Source organism: Arabidopsis lyrata, assembly GCF_000004255.2.
Source record: "Arabidopsis lyrata subsp. lyrata unplaced genomic scaffold ARALYscaffold_2, whole genome shotgun sequence".
Lineage (NCBI taxonomy): Eukaryota > Viridiplantae > Streptophyta > Magnoliopsida > Brassicales > Brassicaceae > Arabidopsis > Arabidopsis lyrata.
In genome coordinates, this window is record NW_003302554.1 from 9,407,020 (window position 1) to 9,431,719 (window position 24,700).

General features: G+C 35.9%; 3 protein-coding genes and 1 long non-coding RNA gene across 9 annotated transcripts in view; 1 reads left to right on the top strand and 3 right to left on the bottom strand.

Annotated features, from left to right (window-relative positions):
- Positions 1-4,354: 4,354 nt before the first annotated feature.
- LOC9324470 (tubulin-folding cofactor D) lies at positions 4,355-16,013 on the bottom strand. Of its 5 annotated transcripts, XM_021035772.1 has the most exons (20): positions 15,923-16,013; positions 15,686-15,701; positions 10,746-10,923; positions 10,117-10,664; positions 9,866-9,968; positions 9,488-9,664; positions 9,153-9,338; positions 8,746-8,862; positions 8,569-8,673; positions 8,277-8,447; positions 7,948-8,163; positions 7,516-7,714; positions 7,095-7,300; positions 6,787-7,008; positions 6,182-6,691; positions 5,828-6,100; positions 5,722-5,763; positions 5,450-5,635; positions 4,918-5,366; positions 4,726-4,820 (listed from the first exon to the last, which is right to left on the bottom strand). In XM_021035772.1, the coding sequence occupies exons 2-19, from the start codon at positions 15,691-15,693 to the stop codon at positions 5,085-5,087; spliced, it is 3,729 nt and encodes a 1,242-aa protein (XP_020891431.1). In that variant the 5' UTR covers positions 15,694-15,701; positions 15,923-16,013; the 3' UTR covers positions 4,726-4,820; positions 4,918-5,084. The 5 variants fall into 5 exon arrangements, with proteins under 5 accessions (XP_020891430.1, XP_020891431.1, XP_020891429.1 ...); XM_021035771.1 differs by lacking the exons at positions 4,726-4,820; positions 15,923-16,013 and adding an exon at positions 4,355-4,685 and having other exon boundaries at positions 5,079-5,366; positions 15,686-15,807; XM_021035770.1 differs by lacking the exon at positions 15,923-16,013 and having other exon boundaries at positions 5,079-5,366; positions 15,686-15,807.
- On the top strand, positions 10,842-16,239 carry LOC110231045. 2 transcript variants are annotated; one of them, XR_002334136.1, is made up of 3 exons: positions 10,842-10,924; positions 15,687-15,703; positions 15,839-16,239. It is a non-coding gene; the product is annotated as an uncharacterized LOC110231045 (long non-coding RNA). The 2 variants fall into 2 exon arrangements; XR_002334135.1 differs by having other exon boundaries at positions 15,687-16,239.
- Positions 16,240-16,861: 622 nt separating this feature from the next.
- LOC9324471 (probable E3 ubiquitin-protein ligase ARI8) lies at positions 16,862-22,420 on the bottom strand. Its single transcript, XM_002888362.2, has 15 exons — positions 22,199-22,420; positions 21,881-22,005; positions 21,689-21,794; positions 21,494-21,584; positions 21,120-21,292; positions 20,857-20,961; positions 20,675-20,763; positions 20,289-20,396; positions 19,892-19,982; positions 19,704-19,793; positions 18,917-18,964; positions 18,539-18,610; positions 18,367-18,466; positions 17,559-17,685; positions 16,862-17,326 (listed from the first exon to the last, which is right to left on the bottom strand). The coding sequence occupies exons 1-15, from the start codon at positions 22,340-22,342 to the stop codon at positions 17,092-17,094; spliced, it is 1,704 nt and encodes a 567-aa protein (XP_002888408.1). The 5' UTR covers positions 22,343-22,420; the 3' UTR covers positions 16,862-17,091.
- Positions 22,421-24,515: 2,095 nt separating this feature from the next.
- The window catches only part of LOC110224192 (transcription elongation factor SPT6 homolog), a 7,854-nt gene continuing 7,669 nt past the window's right edge, over positions 24,516-24,700 (bottom strand). The window contains exon 18 of the mRNA XM_021010032.1: positions 24,516-24,545. Within this exon, the coding sequence (XP_020865691.1) occupies positions 24,516-24,545 (30 nt within the window). The remainder of the gene's footprint in view (positions 24,546-24,700) is intronic.

Sequence of the window (24,700 nt, forward strand, 5' to 3'; positions counted from 1 at the left end):
TAAAATTCACAAGAAACACTTTTTGCAAACAATTGTGTACAACAATCAAAAGGTTGAAGGTGGGAACAGCGTTCGACGAACAAGAGAGTGTAGATACTCAACGGGGTGAAAGAGGCAATGGCTTTGAACAAATAATTGATTGCAAAAGTCCAACGACTAAAGGCGGCAGCAGGTGAGGCGAGGTTTTGCATCACCTCACCTGGTGCCACCTTTAGTCTCTAGACTTCTATAATCAATTGTTTGTTCAAAGCTATTGCCTCCTACTGTTTTTGAGCGTCTACACCTTCTCGTTCGTCGAGGGTGTTGCCGCCTTCAGCCTAAGGATTGGCAAAATATATATGTTCAACACTCAGCATGTCTAACTATTTATAACAAAAAATTTAGTCTTTTTTCACTTTCACAACCGATGTGGGATAAATTGTTTTCATTCACGTGGACTTTTAAACCCAAAAGCATTGGATTAGGCTAACTATAATCAATTTGGCTTCATTTAAATTAGTTATTGGGCTTTTATTGGATAAGTCAAATTTCATATTTATTATTATTTTGAAAATGTGGAAATTGTAATTATAATTTTTAAATCTCCTTTTTTTAACAAGGAATATGGAAATGTGGAAATTGTAATTATAATTATAATTTATAATAATGTATATTTACCATCGTAATATATATATGTTCCATGAAATTATAAAAAATCAAAAATATATATAAAGATTCTCCTTACATTATTATTTATAATAATTTCTATTTACCAATATATGTTTTTTTGTGGATAAGTTCGGATAATCCAACCCGAAAGATACCGAACAGAACCCGACCTGAAGGTTTAAAATATCTAAAGTAACGGGTTCTATATCCCAAAACCCAAAAATCCAAACGCCCATCCCTAGTTAATTATTATAAATGTATTTACCTTTCAAATTTGTATATAATTGAATGAATAAAATTTTAATTTTATATATATATATATATATATATATATATATAAAGACATAAATGTTTAACAAAACATAAATATTAGAACGAAAAACTGCGATTAAAGAAACACGAATACAACATACATGGTGAAAAAACACAAATCTAAATGAATGGATGCAATTTTCTTAAAAAACACAACTGTATGACGTAAGTTTGGAGTGGAATGAACCTTTGTTTTTTAGATTATTATAAAAATATATTTTACGAAGGATTATGATAAAAAGAATACAATGGTAGAATATAATTTATTAAGATTACATTTCAATTTTGGACTATCAATCATCTCTTTAAAAAAGAAGGTTCCATTTTTAAATGAGTGTAGAAATTGAATATTTGGTAAACAAAATATATAACGTTCAAAAGATATGAACATTTAAATTGACACAACTATTTGTAAAATATATAACTTTTAGAAAGAAAAATTGTGATAAAAAATTACGAATAAAGTATGGTAAAAACTGAAAAGACACCATTGTAAATGACTAGAAGTAACTTTGTAAAAAGACATAACTGTTAAATATATCTTTTAATTAATAAATTTAAATATTTAACGAAGAGTTACAATGAAAAAATGCAACCATATAAAACATTTATTCAAATTAAAAATATAATAAAAATATTTTAATAACGGTTTTCAAGAAAAGACGAAAATGGATGAAAAGACACAATTTTAAATGACTAGATGCAATTTTGTAAAATACATAATTGTACAAAATATTTTTTCAATTATTAAAAATTAAAAGAAAATATTAATGAAGGGTTAAAATGAAAAGACACAACCATAAAAAGTATTTATTCAGATTTAAAATAAATAAAAATATTTTACGATCTGTTACGATGGAAAGACGCAACCATAAGAGATATTTATTTAGATTGTTATTAGTGTATAAAATATTTAACGAAGAGTTACGATGAAAAGACTTAACCGTATAACACATTTATTCAGACAAAAAGTAAAATAAAAGTAGTTTACCAAATGTTACGATGAAAAGACGCAAATGGGTGAAAGAAGAGTTATAATCTAGAGATTGTGGCTGTAGATATCAAATATACCAATGGTTCATAAAACAAACAAAAAATTGCAATAGTTCGTCAGATAAATCAAATGTTGCAATGGTTCAACTAAACAGTTGCAACTACTTATTTAAATCTATTTTAGTAATTTTTTATGAAATGTTATATCGTGACACGCGACCGTAGATATCAAATATGCCAAAGGTTGCAGGTTCGTCGATCAAACTAAAGGTTACAACGCTTAATAAAATAAACCAAAAATTTCAAAGATTAGTCAAAAAATTAAATATTGCAGCAGTTCAATTAAATGGTTTGCAAAAATTGATTTAAATAAATTAAAAATATATATATTTTATGAAAAATTATACCGAGAAACCTTATTATAGATATCAAATATATTAGATGTTGCAAGGGTTTTCAACTAAATTAAGGGTTATAGTGGTTCATAAAATAAACAAAAGATTACAATGGTTCGTTAGTAAACCAAATGTTGCAATGATTCAACTAAGGGGTTATAAAAATTTATTTAATATTTAACTAATTAAAAATAATAGAAAATATATTTTGAAGAGTTACGATCAAAAGTCGCGACCGTTGAAGTGACTGTAAAAGGTATTTTAACGAAGAGATACGATAAAAAGACAACCGTAAATATTTAACACAAAGTTGCGTTAAAAAGATACAACCATTCAGAAGTGCAATAAACATTGTGATAAAAAGACACAACCGTAAAAATAACCGAAAATATTTCAATGAAACGATGCGATAAAAAATACAACCGAAAAAAAAAACCAAAAAAAGGTAATTATTTTAACGAAAAGTTACAATAAATGACACAACCATGTTATTCAGAAGTGCTTACAATAAAAAGACACAACTGTAAAAAAATAACCGTAAATATTTCAATGAAAAGATGCGATAAAAAGACATAACCGAAGAAAAAAACCAAAAAAGAACCCAAAAAAACAAAAAAAAAACCGTAAATATTTTAACAAAAAATTGTGATAAAAAGACACAACCGTTGAAATGTGCATGCGATAAAAAGACACAACTGTAAAAAAATTAATCGTAAAATTTTCAACGAAAATATGCGATTAAAAGACACAATAAAAAAAATAACAGTAAATATTGTAACAAAAAGTTGCGATAAAAAGACGCAACCGTTCAGAGGTGCGAAAGACATTTATTGAGATTGCTATTATATATAGATTTTGGAAATAATAAATGTTTTGATTTTCATTTCATTTTTTAAAATTTAAGTTTGGAAATAATTAACTGCAAAAAATACTACTTGATTATAAATTGTAGAATTGATATCCTAATAATTTGTTAGTAGTATTGATGATATTAATAAAAATGAATTTAAAAAAAGTAGACATAATAAATGATAAAGGTAACATTTTTTTTTTTGATAAAGGTAACATGTAATAATTATATTAGATTATTGCTTATCTAATTCTCTGTTCCAACTTTTCTTTTAGTAATAGGTATGATTTCCTGCCAAAAATAATAATTAATATTTGAAAATCTGGTCTAATTATATTTCATATCTTTTTATAGCTTTTTATAAAAAAAAAAAAAAAAACTGGATTATTTGTCCAAAAATTTAAAATAACATTACTAAAAAGTAAAAATCTAAAAATGAACTAAATTTAAACTCTGTTTTTTTTACATAAAACTAAATTTAAACTACTATACTCTAAATTCCAATACAAAACGAGATGCATTCATCCATTTTTTCATATCTAAAGAAGAAAGAGATGGGAGTGATTGGGGGAAGTGCCTTTAGTCAAGTGGTTAAGTCCAATTGGCTCCGCCTTCCCCACCGGAGTTCGACTCCACTCAGTCGCGTTACCCCGCGTAGTAGGGATTGGCTATGGATCGGGCTTTGTCGATATGATATCAAAAAAAAAAAAAAAAAAAAAAGAGATGGGAGTGATTGTTCCATCATCACTACCAGACGACGTCATAGAGGAAATATTCGTAAGACTTCCAGTGAAAGAACTAATCCTACTCAAGTTTTCTCTTCCAAAAGAATGGAGATCGAGGATCGAGTCTCATGGTTTCGGCCCACGGTTCCACATGAATAACCCGAAACTGCACCGCGTCTTTATCCTTTTCGTAAAATACGTCTTCATGTGTTTATACATCTACTCCAAGTCTGGTTTCACTTTGTGTTTTTATATTTTGGTTTATCTTGCTTTCCCTATCCTTGTGATTTTCGGTTTGATGTTCTTACTAGGTTTTTAAAATAGTCGTTTATAAATTGATGTCTCTTTCACTGTTAAAAGATCAGACATAATTTGAATGGTAAAAAGAGAACAAGATTATCAACATGTTTGCTTGGAGATTCTAGCGAGACTTTCGAACAAACGTTTATATAGCTTTCGCCTCTCCATCACATTGTTGTTTCCAAAGAACCGCATTTCTTAAAACTAAATTGAACTCATTCAGACACTGACATTGGTTTTTGTCTTTTAGACAATCTGTTTGGAATCGACTTCTCTTCTATACCCTCTACTCTTCTCAATCTAGATTTTTTTTTGTTGGCATTTCACCAACCATGTTCACATCACACATTTGGCAAATTTGGTTTGAACTGGAGGTTCGATCATATGCACCATGTGAGCTCACATCCGGATAGTCCATTCTCCAGCGCTCGAACTAAGTTCTCAAAATAGTTTGTCGTGACACTGTTCATTAACAGTAATAATATGTTATTAGCTTCTTTCATCACGCAGAGCCAACTAAATCAATGAATACGTCCTTAAGCATCCTCAGTACTAAGTTTCGGTTTGCGAGTCAGTTATAACTAACTTTCCTTGGACCTGTTTCAGAACAGCTACTAAAATTTAGACGTGTCAAGAGCAAAAACTTTGTTAAGCTACTTATTTAGCTTCAGTATTTTATAGGTTTGGAAAGTACCTTGCTAAACCTTTCAGTTTTGTGCGGACCTCATTAAAATCTATACACAGTCTAAGTATGTTTGCAATTCCTTTTCAGCACATCGATGAAGTCGTTCAAGGCCTGACTCAGCCTATTTCGAGCAAAAGTCCCTATACACTATTAACAATGCATATGCTTACCAACAATCAGAAGCCAGAGGAATCGACCAGAGCTGAGTAAGACGCATTCTCGTCCAAAGCCGAAATTCTATCCCTAGTCACCCTTCTGTTTCTGGTCTTGAACACTACTCCATAATCTAAACCAGTCAATTTACACAATTCTAACCTCTGAGATTGCGTTGACTCCGTGTCAGCATCCCAACAAGTCACAGATATTATATGTTTCACTTTCTCAATCTTGTCCGCTGGTACTAAGATTTTGTTTTGTAGCAGCGCAAGATAGGCTTGAAAAGCTGCCTTATTTCGGATCTGGATCAAGTGAAAACAAAAAAGCCATGTAACCAACATGAATTTTCTAAACAGAGTTTAAGATGCAGAGAAGTGACATGAGCCTTTGGGTATTGGTGGGCAAGGAATGATAGAAGCTGAGAGAACGCTTGTGTGCTGATGGGTTCCGAAACAGAGGCAATAGACCCAAGTATTCCAACGCCTGCGTCTACCTTTTCGAATTTCTTTGAGGCTCTTAGTTCGATGGCTAAGGAATCCATGACTCCCGTGTAGAAACTCAACGTATAAGCCTGAAATCAAATCACAGATAAGCTTTACGTGGAATCTACAAGCTTTGGCAAAATCTAATCCAAACAAGTCAAACTCTAAAACATACCTCTTGATTCCGAAAAATCCTGTCCAAGAGCTCTTGAATTGTCTGTGTCAAAAGAAAGGTGTTAAGACATAACCACATAGAAGCTACAGGTTAATGGTGTATTTACCTTTAGACAGGGTACGATAACTCGGTTACATTTTTTGTACTCTTGAAGTATCCAGAGGATGTCGTCGCAAATCGCAGATTCTCTAGATTGTTGTTGTTTGAGGTCTTTAGCTTCATCTTCTTCCCTCAAATACTCCAGTAATGCAGAGAGTGAAGCTGTTTTAAGCGACTCTTGTAATCCTCCGATAGAAACTACTAATCCAGACATTACCTGTTTGCTATAACAACGGAATTTCAAGAGCTGAACAAAACGTGGGAAAGAGAATTCCGGAACCTACAAAAGAATAAAATAACTTATATTCAGATAAACACTTTGAAACAGAAGAAGCAACCCAAGGCTCCAGGATCTGCATACCGCCCATTGTAAGCTTGCTTTGTTGGGAATAACTTCTTCCAGTGTTTCTCTATGAGGTATGAAAGGGACGGTAACAGTTTCGTGATACAAAATCCTTTGAAGAACTTTTGCAGCAGTTTCTCTTAATTTATCCATTTTCTCCATTCCTTGTTTCACAATACCTCCAATCAAATGGTTTGCGAGACTTGAATCAAAAAGCGAGGATGATTCATTGTTATGATCATCCGCTGCATTTGTTCGGACTTTCTTACAGAGAATATATGTACACTTCTCAAGTCCATGGATTGCAGCTTCACGAACCCAAGAACCAACATCACCTCTGTTATCAACTGAATAGTCATCAAGAGCTTTCAGTAAAGTATCCACCACTTCAGTCTTGATAAGAACAAAAAGAGACAGGTCATCGTTTTCAGGATCACTAGCACTTCGCTGAGTAAGAGTTTCACACACGGATATGAGTCCCTTCACAGCATTCATGCGTGCCTCAGCATCTCTATCTTCAGGATTAGCCTGCTTGGGAAAAAAAACATCCGTCAAATTCAATAAAATTTATACTGTTTTTTTAAGGATTGGAGACCGATGTAGTCAAATGTCGTCTTCTTTACCTCTATCTGACATGCACTGCAGAGCTTCAAAACTACATCCTTCCACTTTGCAGTCAATAGTTCACATGGCAAGGCACCTAGTGCAAGTGCAAAACCTCTCCGAGCAGCTACGTTTGGGTCGGTTAGATGTGTCAGGTGTTTTGATACTAAATCAACAGCAATCTTATCATTGCAAACGAGATAGGATTGCACAAACTGTTTAACAGCATTGACAGCTGCATTCTGTATAATAAGTGAACCCGTTAACTAATGAATTATGCTAACAGGATGAAAATAAATAACTTCATAATATTTAGAAACGTAGGTACCTGTATTTGAGAATTGGGATGTCTTAAATTCTCATTGAGGGTATCAAGCAGGATCCGTTCTGTTCTCTCAGATAATGTCACATGCGATAACGAGATACACTCGATAAACCGTGAGACAGCCAGTCGCATTATTTCTCCACCTTTTCCACGATAAAGCCGTGCTTTCTCAATGGCAGGGACAATCCCAGCCATACGCTTATGGCTATCTGTAAAAATTAAGTGCATCAGGATTCAGGAACATTAAATATAAGGGATAATGATGCTCGAATGGGGCTGAATACAGTCTGAGTACATCTATGATGATAAGGTCCAGATTCAAAGATGGTTCCCATATATTTGGTTTTCCATACTAAAATTGATATGTACTCGCATATGCAAAGATGCCAGAAAAGTCAAAGCAGAAAAATTAGATGGTACCAACCAGCAGAAAGTACATAGCCACACTGGTGCAGAGCTAACACAACCTCTCCAGCTGCCAATGTTGCACCATGGCGCATGCACAAATCACTTGAAAGGGTACGAGGAGTTAGTTTCTCCAGCACATAGTTGGCAAAGTGCTTAGGCTCGTATTTAACAAGAGCAGCAAGAGTTTCTGCAGCAAGTTCTCTCAAGCTTTTATCCTGAAATGACAAGATTGAATAATTAACATAATATGGAAGATACAACTAGGAACAACGATTTGATACAGAACCCAATCAAACTATCAGCTCTAGTTTATGGGTTGTTGAATTTTAAAATTAGTCTGTCGACTACCTAAGAAAAAACCGTTTTAACATTAAATACAAGCAGGGCCTTAAAAAGGTTTTAGATATGCAGAGAAACCAGAGGCGAACCAATATCAAACAGAGCATACCCAGTGGCAGATCTTGTTGTATAGCAATTCATCCACAAAAGGATATAGATACCCTTCATATTGAGCAATGGAAGCAGCAACCTGAAGGTACGAGTTCACCCGAGAAGAAAGGGAAAAATAGTTAGCTATGTTCACTATGTCAATCCCATGAGGGTAATTTCCTTGCCTTCCAACATTCTCTTGGAAAGCAGCGGCAGCAGCCCTTCTACAGTTCACCTGATAAAAGAAATCAATAAACTTTACGCAATGAAGAGATCATAAAAAACATAATTCTCTAAATCAAACAAGAAATGGCAAACAAATTATAGTGTCAAAAGAGTGATTAGTACCTCTCTATCAAAGGAACCCACTATCAATAAATCTGGAGCAAGCTGATCCAGGACATTTTTCATATCTTTGTGGTAATAGGCGCGCCCAAATGCCCAACAAACATAGGCAGCTGCATCACGCACATGAGATCCAACACTGTGCGGACCTCGACGGACATCATAATGGAGTGCCTGTAAATGATATTTAGATGTAAATCCATACAGCTTCTGCATAATTTGGGTGAGTGATGCCATTGCTTCATATGCATTGACTAGAGAAATAAGTAATGCTGTGACTGGGAAAGAGTACGACCTTAACAATAACTGGGACGACTTGTGGGAAACTTCTAGGCAACAGTAACCCTCTGCGAGACAGTTCAGCTAAAGCCAAGCAACCCCCATGCCATGAGCCATCTCCCTGAATATAATAACTGTCAGCCTGTTTTGATTGGATTTTAGAACATGCCAGATATCCATTAATTTTGAGTACCTCTCCTGGTGAAAACAGTTCCAATACAGATGACAGCACTTCTTCAGAAAGAACGGATGTTAGTCGTGAAGTTACACGACCTATACCCTTTGCAGCAGACCAACGAACTACTGTGTCCTACACAGTTCAGAAAATACTCAAATAGTAAAAAAAAAATGGAAGGAAAATGCTTGCCAATACTAGTAACATGTGAGATTTTCTGGTTGGCAGCTGAAAGTTTCATTTGAGCATACAAATATTTATAGCATCCACGAAACATATCTGTTTTGTGTTAACTAGTCACTCCAGCTAGGTGCATAGCAGCGTATTTTTACTCAGATTATCATGTTGTCATCTACTTCTATAAGTTGAGATGTAACCACCTCTAGTTGTCAGCCTAACAGTAGTATCTCACCCACTAAACGTACCGTGTCTCTCAAACGAGAGAGTAGCATTTCAATTATCTGTTCTAAGATTTCAGGAACATCCATATCTTCATCCTCTTGGTCATCTGAACTTTCTGGTTGCGAGACGGCAAAGACAGCATGATCTGGCGGTGCCAACAAGTGGGTCGAACTCATAGATATATTCTCAGAAAGGGAGGCGGTTTGAGCCTGCATGGTGTTCAATAAACCAGTTTCAGCTGATTAACTTGAGAATGAGAGTATTTAAATTACGGGCATAACCAGAAATTCTAAAATATTAAACCCATGAGGGAGGAAGTTGCTTCACACTACTATTATACATGCTAAAAGGTATTTACCACATAGCGCCAGGAAGGTGAGCGATGAGGAAGACAAACAAGCCCTATCCTCTGAGTTAACTGGATCAAATACTTGCGAAGCAGAGGACTTCTAGTTGCTCCATTTGATTTGCTTAGCACGATCACATCATTCAAAACAACAGGAAGGGCATCTAGCAACACTTTCCGGCTAGCAGTCTGCCAATGTTAGCAAGACATATAAAAGTAAGATGCAAAATACGAAAACCTAAGTAATCGAAACCAGCAATATTTCCTACAAGATAAAACCATACAAATCAAATCGGTTACTTTACTGCCATCTATATTTATGTCTAACGTGTTCCAGTATGGACCATTATTGAAAACAAAGTGAATAACTCCAGGTTACAGAAAAGAAACCTTAAAAATGGCAGCCAGAGCCTCCATCACACCAATCAAGCGAAAGTTGTTCACAACACTATCTTCCTTAGAAGATAAAACTTCATGGGTCCACTCGAAAAAACTGAAACAGAAATGCCACAGCGCAACAGAGAAAAGTTAGTCCATCTGCGTAATCCGAACAATTTTGTTGATAGAAGACAAGCGTTCAGAGCAGAACAAACACATAAACGAAACTCAAAACTGAAGCACTTATGGTGATAGGAGCAGACCTTGCAAATGCCTTTCCCATATCCGGACGCGTTAAAAGCTTAGAAAGAAGCAATCCCGAAATCCTGCGCATAGGGCCAGCACTGCACAGATAGTCCTTACAGAAACCCAAAATCTTCAATACCAAAGGAGCCAGATCGTCCACACCAAAGCTCTTATCGTTTGCAATGCTTGTATCAACAGAAGAAATATCAAACGGGACCAACACAAGGATAGAAAGCCACAAAAGAGTAACACATTTAGCCTCCATTTCTCCAGTGCTTTCTTGCCTCAACGACGAAACAGAAGTCATACTATGGCACTTCTCCAGAAGTGCCACAGCGAGTTCCAAATCAGATACTTGATGCGGAAAGAACTTGATAACAGCTTTGTAACCACATACAGTAACTAAAGCATAGATAATAATGCTTATCGGCTTAATAATATCGAGAATTTCATCAGGTTTGGCGTCTAATTCAACTGTTTTCGAACGGATGATAAACATTAATGGAGAAACTATACTCTCTAAGTAAGGTTCCACTAGTTGACCTTGCTCCTGGTATTTATCCATCTACAATACAACACACAAAAATGTCTTAAAAATAGGAATCACACAAGAAGATGAAGTTAAAAGAGAAAGAAGCAAACGTACGATGGAGCGGATTTTCTGAACAGAAGAAGGATCAATGACACGGCCATTTGCAACAATATCATCGAGAAGGGATTTAACGAGCTTCCATTCTTGCAAAAAATATCTAAGAAGAAATCGTTCCCTCGAATCATGCTCTTCCTCTTCTCCGTTCACAACCACCAAACTTTCCTCTTCTCTATGTTGGATAATTCCAGAACTTGGGGAACAAGTTTCTTTAGAAAGTGGAAGTTTCTAGAGAACTAGAAAAAAGGAAAACAAGGTTTACAAAATATGGAAATTGGTTTTGTAATCCTAATAGGTTTAGGATGTTGCTTATGCCTATATAAGGAGTTCTATGTAGAGAGTTGTTCTACAAGACTTCAATAGAGAGATTTAGTTTTTGTGAGAGTTTTCTAAATCTAATAAAGAAGTGCAGTTCTTTAAACTTTTGATTTCTACATAACTAACTTGAATTGGTATCAGAGCTTGTGTTGAAGCTTTGAAGGATCAAGACCTGTGATCAACCATGGCGGATGTGCAGAATCCTCCACCACGAACGAAGGACCTTGGAGCTCCGTCGATAAAATGTCCAATGTTAACACCGACGAACTACACGGTCTGGGCGATGAGGATGAAGGTAATGCTTCGTGTAAGTGAAGTATGGGATACAATTGATCCAGGAAACGGGGATCAAAAGAAAAACAATGTGGCGACGGCACTAATATTCCAATCTATCCCCGAGGCACTTATCTTACAAATAGGAGAGCAAGATCTAGCTAAAAGCATATGGAATTCGATAAAATCCCGTCACCAGGGAGCGGACCGAGTGAAGGAAGCGAGACTCCAAACCCTAAAAGCTGAACTAGATCGGTTGACGATGGGAGGAGATTCAGAGACAGTGGATGAATTTGCAGGGAAGATGTCAGGACTAGCAGCTCAATCGGCTTCCCTAGGGGAAATCCTTGATGAAACAAAACTTGTGAAGAAGTTTTTGTCAGCACTTCCAGAGAAATTCATTCACATCGTAGCGTCTCTCGAACAAGTACTTGATTTAAAGACTACTGGCTTTGAAGACATAGTAGGAAGAATCAAAGCCTATGAAGATCGAGTAAAGAAGAACACCCAAAGAGAAGATCAGGGAAAACTTATGTTTTCCAACTCCAATAATACCCGTGGTGGCTATGGAAACTCGCATGGAGGAGCCAGAGGTAGAGGAGGATTCAACCGTGGAGGGTATGGAAGAGGAAATCAGGGCAACACTAGCTCCGGAAGAGGCAGAGGACGAGGGAGGTCCAACGGCCAAAACAAAGGAGGAGAAAACGCAGAGCAACAACACCAACAGAGAGATCGATCCAAAATAATCTGTTGGAGATGTGACAAGCCTGGTCACTTTGTAGCTAAATGCCCTGAGAGACCTGTAGAACAACAAGAAACGAATCTGAATGAAACACAAGAAGCTGACGCGCTTTACATACACGAGGTGGTGTTCCTAAATGAAGAAAAGGTATTCCCGAAGGTATATGATACCAATAACAAGAGTATTTGGTATCTTGACAATGGAGCAAGTAATCACATGACAGGGAACAAGGAATTTTTCTCAAGCCTAGATGAAAACATAAAAGGAAAAGTGAAGTTTGGTGATGGGTCGTATGTTGATATTGTGGGAAAAGGTACTATAGTGTTTGTAAGCAAGAATGGTGATAAGAGGGCACTCAAAGACATCTACTATATACCTGAGCTTAAGCACAATATCATAAGCCTGGGACAAGCGACAGAACACGGGTGCGAAGTCAACATGAAAGGTGAAGCTCTCACGTTGAGTGATGCACAAGGAAGGTTACTAGTACAGGTCATACGATCGCCAAACCGTCTCTACAAGACACCAATGGAAATAAGCTTTCCAAAGTGTCTACAAATACAAAGCGATGATGAAGCAATGACTTGGCATTCACGACTTGGTCATATAAGTGTTGGTGTCCTGAATAACATGGTGAAAAAGGAGATGGTCATTGGGTTGCCACAGATTCAATTAGAGGAAAGCATCTGCAACGCATGCTTAGTTGGGAAACAAACAAGAAAACCTTTCCCAATCAAAGCGTCTTACCGGGCAACTCAAGCCTTGGAGTTGATTCACGGAGACTTATGCGGACCTATCTCACCGCCAACACTAGCAAACAATCGGTACGTTTTCGTATTAATTGATGATTTCTCAAGATACATGTGGACAATGTTGTTGAAGGAGAAGAGTGAGACGTTTGATCGGTTCAAAAGATTTAAAGATTTTGTGGAGAAGCAATTGGGGAAATCGATTAAAACTTTTCGCACCGATAGAGGAGGAGAGTTTACCTCGAATGAATTCAACTCGTTTTGTGAAGAAAACGGAGTTAATCGTCACTTAACTGCACCATACACGCCTCAACAGAATGGTGTAGTAGAAAGGAGAAATCGCACTCTGATGGAGATGACAAGAAGTTTGCTTAAGGCAATGAAAATTCCGAATGATATGTGGGGAGAAGCCGTACGTCACTCCACATATCTCATCAACCGAGTCCCTACAAAAGCTTTGAAAGATCAAACACCATATGAGTGCCTCATGTCCAAGAAACCGAATATTGAACATTTAAGAGTCTTTGGATGTGTCGCATATATAAAGATCACCGGACCTTATCTAAAGAAGCTAGACGATAGGTCGCGATGTGTGATCAATCTTGGAACTGAACAAGGCTCCAAAGCCTATCGTCTCTACGACCCAACCACGAGGAAGGTGTTTGTAAGCAGAGATGTAATATTTGAAGAGAAGAAAGCTTGGGACTGGTCATCATTGTCACAACAAGAGAGCGGAGAACCTGGAATGTTTAAGCTCACACTTAATGGAGTTATTGAAGATGGCAATATTAATAACGATAATCAAGTGAACAATGATGATTATCAAGAAGATCCGCAACCTGAAAATCAAGACGAAGAAGCAGAGGCTGAGAACGATAATGACGAACATCAAGAAGAAGCCCAAAACCAGCAGTACGTAACAAGGTACGGGCGTGCAATCAACAGACCAAGATATCTTGATGATTACATTCTTCTTGCTGACATAGAAAGTGAGAAGCTGCTGTTCACCATTGATGGCGAGCCAGAAAGCTATTGGGAAGCTAAGGATCTTCGAGAATGGATTGAAGCTATGATGGCTGAAATAGATTCAATCGTGAAAAACATGACTTGGGAGCTTGTTGACAAACCAATTGGGGTAAAACCAATAGGTTTAAAATGGATCTTTAAGATCAAAAGAAAAGCAGATGGTTCGGTGAACAAGTACAAAGCGAGGCTAGTAGCAAAAGGCTATGTACAACAACAAGGCATTGATTTTGAAGAAGCGTTTGCCCCTGTTGCTCGGATCGAAACCATCCGCTCTCTCATAGCACTTGCAGCAGCAAAAGGTTGGGAGATACATCACTTAGACGTCAAGACGGCCTTCTTAAACGGAGACCTTAATGAAACCGTCTATGTAAGCCAACCTGAGGGATTTGAAAAGAAAGGAGAAGAAAACAGAGTCTACCGACTTCACAAAGCACTATACGGACTACGCCAAGCTCCTAGGGCATGGAATGTGAAGCTTAATCGTGTGTTTAAAGAGATGGGCCTCAAGAGATGTGTGAAAGAGTTGTCCGTGTATCTCAAAGGGGATAAGGGAGACTACTTGATCGTGGCAATATACGTAGATGACTTGTTCGTGACAGGAACATCATTAAAAGTCATCAATCAATTCAAGAAAGATATGTCAAGAGAATTTGAGATGTCTGATCTAGGCAAATTGACATACTATCTTGGAATTGAAGTCATACAAGGAGCTGATGGGATTCGCATAAAGCAAGAGGGTTATGCAAAAGGAATTCTCTTGGATACAAAGATGGACACATGTAATCCCACACAAGTTCCAATGAATGCAAACATAAAGCTCTCAAAGGCAGAAAGTGAGCCAGAGATTGATGCCACGGCATACAGGAGAAGCATTGGATGCTTGAGGTACCTGCTTCACACGAGACCAGACTTGGCATATGCTGTTGGAGTTCTAAGTCGATACATGCAAAGTCCGAGAGAGAGTCACGGCCAAGCTCTTAAACAGGTACTAAGATATGTAAAGGGAACTACCAATTTGGGTTTGTTTTTCAGGAGAGATGAATCAAGCAAGGTGATTGGATACAGTGATAGTAGTCATAACATTGATATCGATGATGGAAGAAGCACGTCGGGTCACATCTTCTACTTCGGTTCATCACCAATCACGTGGACATCGCAGAAACAGCCCAACGTCGCGTTATCGTCTTGCGAAGCTGAGTTCATGGCAGCTACGGAAGCCGCAAAGCAAGCTATATGGCTTAAGGAGTTAATGGAAGAAATACTTAGCAAAAACGAGAAGGTCACACTGAGGATTGACAATAAGTCAGCCATTGCTCTCACCAAGAACCCGGTCTTTCATGGAAGGAGCAAACACATTCTCAAGAAATATCACTTCATTAGAGAGTGTGTGGAGAATGATCAAATAGAGGTGGAGCATGTTCCTGGTACACTACAGAAGGCGGACATACTTACGAAGCCACTAGCCCGAATCAAATTCAAGGAAATGAGGAACTTGATCGGAGTACAAGCAATCGAAGACCCTGCAATTCGTGTTGGAATTACGGGGGTGAATGTTGGATAATTCCAGAACTTGGGGAACAAGTTTCTTTAGAAAGTGGAAGTTTCTAGAGAACTAGAAAAAAGGAAAACAAGGTTTACAAAATATGGAAATTGGTTTTGTAATCCTAATAGGTTTAGGATGTTGCTTATGCCTATATAAGGAGTTCTATGTAGAGAGTTGTTCGACAAGACTTCAATAGAGAGATTTAGTTTTTGTGAGAGTTTTCTAAATCTAATAAAGAAGTGCAGTTCTTTAAACTTTTGATTTCTACATAACTAACTTGACTCTAGCTGCCATTACTCTCACTGTAAAATTACACGGTTTTGATTCATGGGTTATTTCAAAATCGGGATTAAGAAACAAGGGTTTGAGATGTATAAGAAGATGCATGAAGATGGTGTTTTCCTTAATCTCTATACTGAATAACTGTGTGATGAAGCAGCTTTGCAAAGATGGAAGAGCAATAGATGCATTCAAAGTGTTCGACGAAATGCGTGAAAGAGGAGTTTCATGTAATTTTATTTACCTTGATCACAATCTCTTCGACTTTGTCATCTGTTTGGTCCAACGGCTATTGGTTTCAGGAAATCTTACGACTATCTCCTTGTCTAATGAAGAGGATTCGATGCTATGGGATGATTGATGTCGTCGTCGGCCGAGACTTGCTCACTCCGGTGAGAGTGTATGAGCTTCGTCTCAATTTCTTCGTATTCTTCCCTCCCTTCATTATTTATTTTGGGCTTCATATTGGGCCCATTAGCTCTTCATTTGGTTTGTGTGGGCTTTCTGTAAACAATGGTGGGCACTTTGGTTTTTTAGATTTAATGCATAAATTTCAACAAACAAATTAAATTAGTGAGTGTTCAAATTCTAATACAAGACCGAGAGATATAACAAGAGACATTCATATATCAATCAAAGGAAGAAAGATATGGAAGTGATTGCTCCATCATCACTACGAAACGACATCATAGAGAAAATCTTCTTGAGACTTCCGGTTAGAGCCTTAGAGGACTAATCCGACTCAAGACTCTTTCATAAGAATGGAGATACCACAGGGATGATGGACCACACGGACTTCATTGTAGGTTTTTGAATTTGTCTTTATAAGCAAATCTCTCTTTGGGTGGTGTTAAGAGATCTGAGTTCGAAACCTAATTTGAAAAGAGAAGAGGATTCTCAACTTGTTCGATCGGACATTTTTGCCAGAGTTCGAATAAAAGTTTTTATCGCTTCCGAGCGTCAGTCACATTGTTTTATTTTTGCCACATATCATTTCTCTCAAGGAAATGGACTTCAGCAACACGGTGGATCCGAAAACCTCCTCCCGGTAGATTTGTGCTGATGGTCAACCTTGGCTCAACCCCTGACTGGAACAAAAATAGATGGTCTGTAAAAATGTTAAGAAACAAAAAAGCTTTATAGAACATCATGTAGAAAAATGAAAGCAGGAGAGAGCAAGTAATGCAATAACATAATTTTTACAATTATCTTGTAAGAACTTATAATTCACCTCTCATGTTGTCGCTTTTGTCATCATTGGCAAATTAATCATGGCCAGTATAATCCAATTTATTGGATCCGTTTATTCCAAATACTAGAAAACATACAAAGTTACATGACGCTTGATCATGTTTGTGACCAAAAGCGACCAAACATTACTATTACAGTCTTTAATGCCAGTTTGCTGACATTTCATCGGCCATGTTCACACATTTGGCAAATGGTGGTTGACCTTGGATTTACATACGTGCAATATTCACAAGACCAATGGTTTGAATCGGAGCTGCTGGCTTTAGAAGTCGATCCCTTAGTCTTCCCACCTAAGCTCTTTGAACTTGAGGTTCGATCATATGCATCATGCGAGCTCACATCCGATAGCCCATTCTCCAGTGCTCGAACCAAGTTCTCAAAATAGTTTTTGGTAACACTGTTCGTTTCCAGGTAACAAAATGTTATTAGCTTCTTTCATAAAACGCAGAGCCAACTATATGAATAAAAACTTCCTAAACTTTTCTCTAATTTCTTTTACTCAGCACTAAGTTTGGGTTAGCGGGTCAGTCATAACTAACTGTTCTTGAAACTGTTTCCTAACAGCTACTGAAATTTAGACTTGTCAATACCACTAATTTATCATTTTGTTCTGTATGTTTGGAAAGTACCTTGTTAAACCTGCCAGTTTTGTGCGGAACTCATTAAAATCTTCACTTGGACCTTTGGCATCTATGTATGGTTGCAGCTCTTTTTCAGCACACTGATGAAGTCTTTCAAGACCCGACTCAGCTTCGCCTAAATGTATGATAAAATAAGAGACGAAATAAAATGATGTATTTGTGCAGCATAAAGCGTGTTAAAAACAAAAGTCCCTATACCTATTAACAAATTAAAATTAGGTGGCCAAAGATGGAATCGAACCCTGACCGAATTGGTTAAGATTTGGGTTAAGGAGCTTGACCAATTTCTTATGAGTGACGCTTGACTATATAGTCCACATTATCTCACATAGGGAAAATCCTAAACCATTTCCTATTTTACTAAGACTCCATGATGTTTCTATAAAATCACGACAAGATCCATCAATGCACGTATGAACAACTACTGATGGATCTAACCATCACTAATTACTCCCCCTCCATATAATATCCAACAATTGGAAAAGACCAAAGATTAATGGTTGTTTAATCTTTTATTCTCATCTTCATGCATGAACATAATAGGTAACTGCAATCGCTATCTAGAACCGGAAACTTTTTCATTTCAAAGATCACGTTTGCAGGAAGAACATTCCTCTCCCCTGCCCCCCATCCATCTTTTTCCTAATTTCCTATAATGTTTTCCCAACTTTTGTTCTGTTCCCACTTGGAAAAGACCAGTAACAGCAAAAACAGGTACAGAGTAATTCACTCAAGGAACCAATACCAAAAGTTTTGAAAGAAAAGTTAATTTTAAATGTGAGCTAAATCAAGTTACCTTGCAAGTACTCAAAAAACACTCTTTTTCCATGCTCGTGGTCAGGTATGTAAAAACCATAGGCATATGTCCATTTTAGAACTCGTCTGCATTCGACTATCTATGATCGTAGAGAAAATTAGTGAGCAAAATCCAAAAATCTCAGAAAGGCCACGCGTGGAATGGATTTTACCTGTAACCATGCTTCTATAATGAACTTCAGTTGTGATTCAGGCTGACACTGTATGTCACTGAGCTTCTCAATCTGTGAAGTCCATAAAACACAAGCTTTAGTGAAACCCAACAATATAAAAAGCAAGAAAATTCATTGAAAGTTAGAAGTCTCATGCCAAAATAGAGAAAATCAATAAGGGCATATATGCTATCTCTTGTAAAATATCACCATGATAACTTAAGCAAACTTCCTGAACTTTTAACTAGATACAAAATCTGGAATCACGGATTGGTATTAAAACAAGCAATGATTATTTTAGATATTTAACACGTGTTTGACATCAAGCAATACTTGTGATTCTTATTTACATCAGCAAGTGTTGCACTGTAAGCTCACATCATCTGTTTGCATCTTCTCAAGATCCGCCAGCGCCTTTTGCCTAGACTGCAGCAAGCAGTGAAAAAACTTGTAAATTGTTTTAGAATAAACAATGTGCTTTTAGTATCTAGAAAACTTATTTTTCTTCGGGGTCATTATCTAATAAAGAATAAATTTTACCAAAAAGGAAACATGAAACTTCAGGCAGATGATATGGATAAGACAAATCTCAATGATTATTAATTTAGTGTATTATGAACCTTCCCAAGCCTAATTTCATTAGTATGCTTAATATGACATAGACATTTAGAAAAGGACTTCGCTCCAGCAGTTACATGACTTATTAACTACATGTCACTCCAACAACAGATTTGTCAAATTACCCAAGCCCCCAACGAACATAGCCAACAGATATATAAATGAGCTGATACAATTCTCCTAACTGGAGGAACAACAGTTCTTTCTACGAAAAATACATCACAGGCACTACATGTACCTCAAAGTTTCATAGTCTCTTTAATTTTTCAAATCATTCCACTTCACTTCCTTAATTTTTCAAAGCTCTCAACCAAAAATATAGATTTTCATATCTTTTACTACTCTAACTCGAACAATTAAAAACATTTGAGTTGCAGATTAGTCATTAAACATCAAAATATGAAATAGTTCAGATTAGTCATTAAATAGATTTTCTGTTCCATAGCAAAGGATTTGAATTTGACAGCCGAAAACTCTTTCTTAAATTTCCCCTTTAAGAGGATTTAAATAAAACATGTGAAAATTAAATGAATAAGAATTTACATACCGATTGATTGGTCGCCCATCTCTCATAGTAGTGGGTATATCTCTCCAGAGAGTTCTTTGCCATCTCTCGGCGTTTTTCAGTCTCATCATACTGCACAATAAGATTATGAAAGACAAAAACTGTGGTCAAATATAAAATAAACATATTAGTTGTCAGCCAGGAACATAAACAATGCACAGAACTCATACAATGCCATCTTGTTTCGCTGCTTCATAACGGTTACAAGCATAAAAGCCTCCTGTCTTCTCACCATGCTCTGTCCACGCTCCAAGGCAAAGCCTGCATTTATACAATACAACTACTTATAATGAGATTTCATTGTGAGCGAAAATGAATCTTACATAACCAGATTCATATGACGATCAGATTACAAGATACAAAAAACTACAGAAAGAAAATACAAAGCAGATTTTTATACACTGACAAAACCTAAAATAAATCCACTTTATTTCTATTTCGCTTCAGATTTAAAAACATGAAATTCACTTAAGAGTTAGATTCCAGGAAGTATAGAGATAATAAAAGCACAACTTTAAACTTCTGACATGATGGCATTCGGTGCAATCAACCACTTTGTCAACTTACCAGCAGAACTCAAATTTACATGGCGGGGTGCATGTAATATGCATACAACCCTGGTTTTTCTCTATTGGCCGTTTGCATTTTGGACAGGGCTTGGAATTTGCCAAAATCCTGAAAGTCAATATGGAATTTAGAGGCAACAATACATAATGTAAAGCAGCATGCACCCTAATGCTAGGAGATGGAAGATTAAAACTAATAGTTAAAACTGCAAAATTATCCACCATGTTGACTTCCTTTGGCTTTACAAAATGCTAGCCAGCACTACCCATACAATATAAGGAACCCAAATATTTTAAAAAACTCTTAGCACCCTTTGAGGTCGAGTACAACATCCCAAACATCTTTAGCATCTACATAACTCAAATATATTTCATAAATCAACGTACCAATTCATATTCTCAGACTCAGCACTATTCTTCAATACCCACTTAGAAACGGTGTCACAATCAACAGGACGGTGAGCTTCTTCAGCACACTGCAGACCCATGACGATCGAGTCATATTGTATGGTTTTGTCAATTAAATTTTACACAATGGAAAGATGAAACTATTCTATAGAGCAACTTACATTCCAGCAGAAACTGTAACAACAGCGACAATTCACATCATAATTACCACTTCCAACAACAAAGTTTACAGCATAGTCACAGCCAGGAGCGGGACACCACTTGGTCTACAAAATAAAAGATGCATTACTACCTCGGTGAGCACATATATGGGCGGATAAAGAACACTAAAGTTATGCACTGCTTTTCATTTGAAGGTTAACATAAGACAAATAAACAACATGCACATGTCTCACGCATGATCAAACTGCATTTGCTAGCTTACCTTTCTATTGTCTTCAACGTATGATCTGACAAAATAACTTGTGTACTTCTGGCTATCTTTATCAGGAGCTAGCAAATTGATCATATCCTGACCAACAGCAGCTCTGCAAGAAGGATCTGGACATCGTAACGTAAGACACCCAGGACCATCATTAATCGCGGTGGTGATATAACCTAAAGATAGGGGAAAGATCAGATAGTTAACCCAACAATAATGCACCATCATTAATTCTGATGCTTAAAATGACTGTAATGGAAAATAAGATACAAGTTACTGACAATCAAAGAAAAAAAGAAGAGTTCATTTGCAAGTTAAATCTAAACATCAAGTTTGGAAATGGGTCTCAATATCATCAGGATAGCAGTAAAACAAACCTTCCCAGCATGAATCGCAAAACGGGTGACCACAAGCAGCAGCATACAATTTGTCACAAAGGAAAGCCTCAAAACAAATTCCACATTCAAGCTGCCAAAAAATGAGAAAGAAACTAATATAAACAAAAGACACAGCTGAATTCTATTTAGATGAACTCACAATGTTAATGGAAATATAAACAATGAGAGACATACTTCTCCATCAGTTGGGAAATCAACAACAGGTTTCTCCAACAAGCCAACAGCATCTCGAACCTTCTCCTCATCAGCAAACCATTCATCATGAACTCTGCTCACACACCTAAACATTTGCACAAATGAAAAGTTCCTCTAAGCACACACACAAAAATAGCTGCAATGTCTGAATTACAGAATTTGGAATCACACCAATTGTAGTGACGAAGCAGGATCGCAGAAGAATTCCTCGAAATGGACAAAACAGTAGAAATCCTTGAAATATCGTCTTCTTGAAGCTTACAAATATCTGCCTCGCTTAACACACTATAATTTTGCTACAAACCAAAAAACAAATTCTTCATGAGCCATTGCGATCTATAAATTTTCTCAATTCATCATCAACATTACAGAAAAGTCCTGCGATTATCTGAGAAACCAAAACTTGAATACAGAATTGCAACATAAAATTTCAATCTCCTTAAATTACTTCTACGAGATGTAGATCCAGAAAGATGGAGGGGGAGAAACCTGGCGGCGGCGGAAGATAAGGTCATCGGAATCATCAGCGGCGTCTTCAACGAACTCGTAATCGGCGTCGGCGTCATCTTCGTCGGAGTCGGCGTAATCGGAGTAGTTTTCGGTGCCGCTGTAGAAATCGTCATCAGCATCCATTGAGATTTTTTTCTTCTCGATTCGATTTCGATTTCAAACACAAGCTTAATTTTTAGATACTCTCTTTCTCTCGTAAAGACGTTTGGAAGGGAAAACGTTTTAATCGAAAAAAGAATAATGGCAAAAGGGTAAATTAAGCTTAGCCACTAAATCCGATTCTTAAATCATAAATTCATTTCTAATTGGAATAAATAGTGTCCTTCCAATTTTATCACAAGGCACGATTAGAAATATTTTCAAATTTTTGGTGAGGAAGTCAATAATGTTGTTGTTATCCAATGGTACAACATTTAGGATATTTATAGGGTGGACATGTCCATTTCGGATATACATATAATCAAGAACGGAAAAGTTTTAAAAACAAGATATAATATGCTTAATATTCCCCAAAACATAACAGAACGGGGTCGCTAGGAGAAGTTTAGAACAAAAAATTGAAAGAGTTAGGGGATGACTGGTAAGTACTTTTAAGGTTTTAGAAAAGTTTTAAAGTTTTTATATTGTCAATCAAACTTTTTTGGCTTTAAAACTATTTAAAGCTTTCAAAGTCTTTTTTTTTTGGAAAATTGTTAAAAATGCCCCTTTTGGTGTGCCCTTTTTCAAAAATGCCCCTTTTAGATGTCCATTTTCAAAAATGCCCCTTTTTAAATCTGAAATTTTTATAAAGTTTTATTCGGTTTATAAGGTACTTATGGATTGTAACTACTACTTGAAGACTCGATCCAAGTATTTATAAGGTTTTATAAGGTGTTTTTAAAGGTTTTACAAGTTATTTTAAAGAATTTTTAAGGTTTTTCAAAGGTTTTACAAGATATTTTAAAGGTTTTTAAAGGTATTTAAAATGCATTTATAAGTTATTTATAAAGTATTTATAAGATTTTAGATACATAGAAATGTAGTTTGTGTATGTTTTAATAATGTTACATACATATTTGGGTAAATCTTATATTTTTAAGAGCATTTTTTATAAGGTTTTAAAGAAGGGACATTTTTGAAAAGTGTCATTGAAAAAGGGGCATTTTTGCAAAAGCCCCATTTTTTTTTTTTTACTTTTTGAATTCAGTTTTTTTTCTACAGCCACGTAAACCTGACTTTAAAAATTAAAAAAAAAATAAAAATTAATAGTTTTCCTTATTTTCTTTTTCCCATTATATGAAAAATTCTAATAAAATTTATTGGAAAATTAACCTTAAAAAAGTATTAACTAATTTACAATTGATTTTTTCTGTTCTTTTAAGATCCATTTATGTATATAAAAAAGATCAGATATTACATTTGATACAAAAATAGAGAAATATGAATGTATAAAAACTTTTCATAAAGTTCTTTGTATGAATTTTGTTGTTATATCACAATTTGGGTTTATATTCACTGTAGTATATTTTAATTAAAATCATAATTTTTACAGCAACAGTTTCGTTGTTACCAATCACATTTTAACAGTTAAAGTCTCTACAGTCAAAATTTCTACAGCCAAAGTCTTTACAACGAAAGTCTCTACAGCCAAAAGTAATAGTCGTTACCAATCGGCCCCTTAGATAAGAGCATCTCCATCGGTAGATATGATGGGAGTATTTAAAAAATAAAAAAATATTTAATTAAATTATTTATATTTATTTATTTTTAATAATTAAACCAGTAGAATTATGACATGTGTGCGGAAACGTTTCTCAGAGTTTCTCGTTTGAGAAACTATTTCTCTTTCTTCATTTATTACTTTTTTAATTAATAAATTTTGGTGGGATGGAAGTGCTCTAACGATCGGATAATTATAAGAAGAAGATGAAGGGTAAGAGGAAGGCTAAAGAGTAAAGACAATCGCAAGAGCAAGAATAAGAAAAAGGTGATCATATACCTTGAGTTAAGAGAGAGATTCGATCATTCGAGCAAGACTGCAATGGTGTTCAATGAAAAGATTCGATCAAAACTAAAAAAACGAGAGATTACATAAATTTTGTTTGCCTTTAAGGTTTAGTTTCTAATTTTCATTTATGAATTCATGCTATAATGTGTACATGGCAACACCTAATAAAGTTTTGTTTTTTTTTTAATTCTACTTTATTGGATTATATGGAAGAAGTAACATAGTCATAGTGTAAGGCTTGAGAAATTATAGAGGGTACATTATTTTTGTTATTTTCTAGTTAATTAGAAAGAAAACGAGATTTTAAAATTATGTAAGCATCGACTTAAAAAGACTTTCCTTGAACGTTAAAAGTCACTAAGTCAGACAAGACATAAACCGATAATAATACCGACAGGTTAAGACAAAAAAAAGCAGAGCATCAAAATAAAGAAAAAGGCATTTAGGGAGAAAGCTAATTTACTACTAATGTGTTATTATTATGTCCTGCCTTG

Bases quoted from the DNA above. Each gene is read 5' to 3' on its own strand.
- LOC9324470 (XM_021035771.1), bottom strand. From the start codon at position 15,786: ATGCATCTTCTTATACATCTCAAACCCTTGTTTCTTAATCCCGATTTT. The intron at 7,715-7,947 runs GTATGCTCTGTT...TTGTCATTTCAG, and splicing joins ACAACAAGATCTGCCACTGG to GATAAAAGCTTGAGAGAACT. The intron at 6,692-6,786 runs GTAAAGAAGACG...TTTCCCAAGCAG, and splicing joins GCAGTGCATGTCAGATAGAG to GCTAATCCTGAAGATAGAGA.
- LOC9324471 (XM_002888362.2), bottom strand. From the start codon at position 22,342: ATGGATGCTGATGACGATTTCTACAGCGGCACCGAAAACTACTCCGAT. The intron at 21,293-21,493 runs GTTTGTTTTACT...CCCTATCTTTAG, and splicing joins TTGCGATTCATGCTGGGAAG to GTTATATCACCACCGCGATT. The intron at 20,962-21,119 runs GTAAGCTAGCAA...TTTATTTTGTAG, and splicing joins ACGTTGAAGACAATAGAAAG to ACCAAGTGGTGTCCCGCTCC.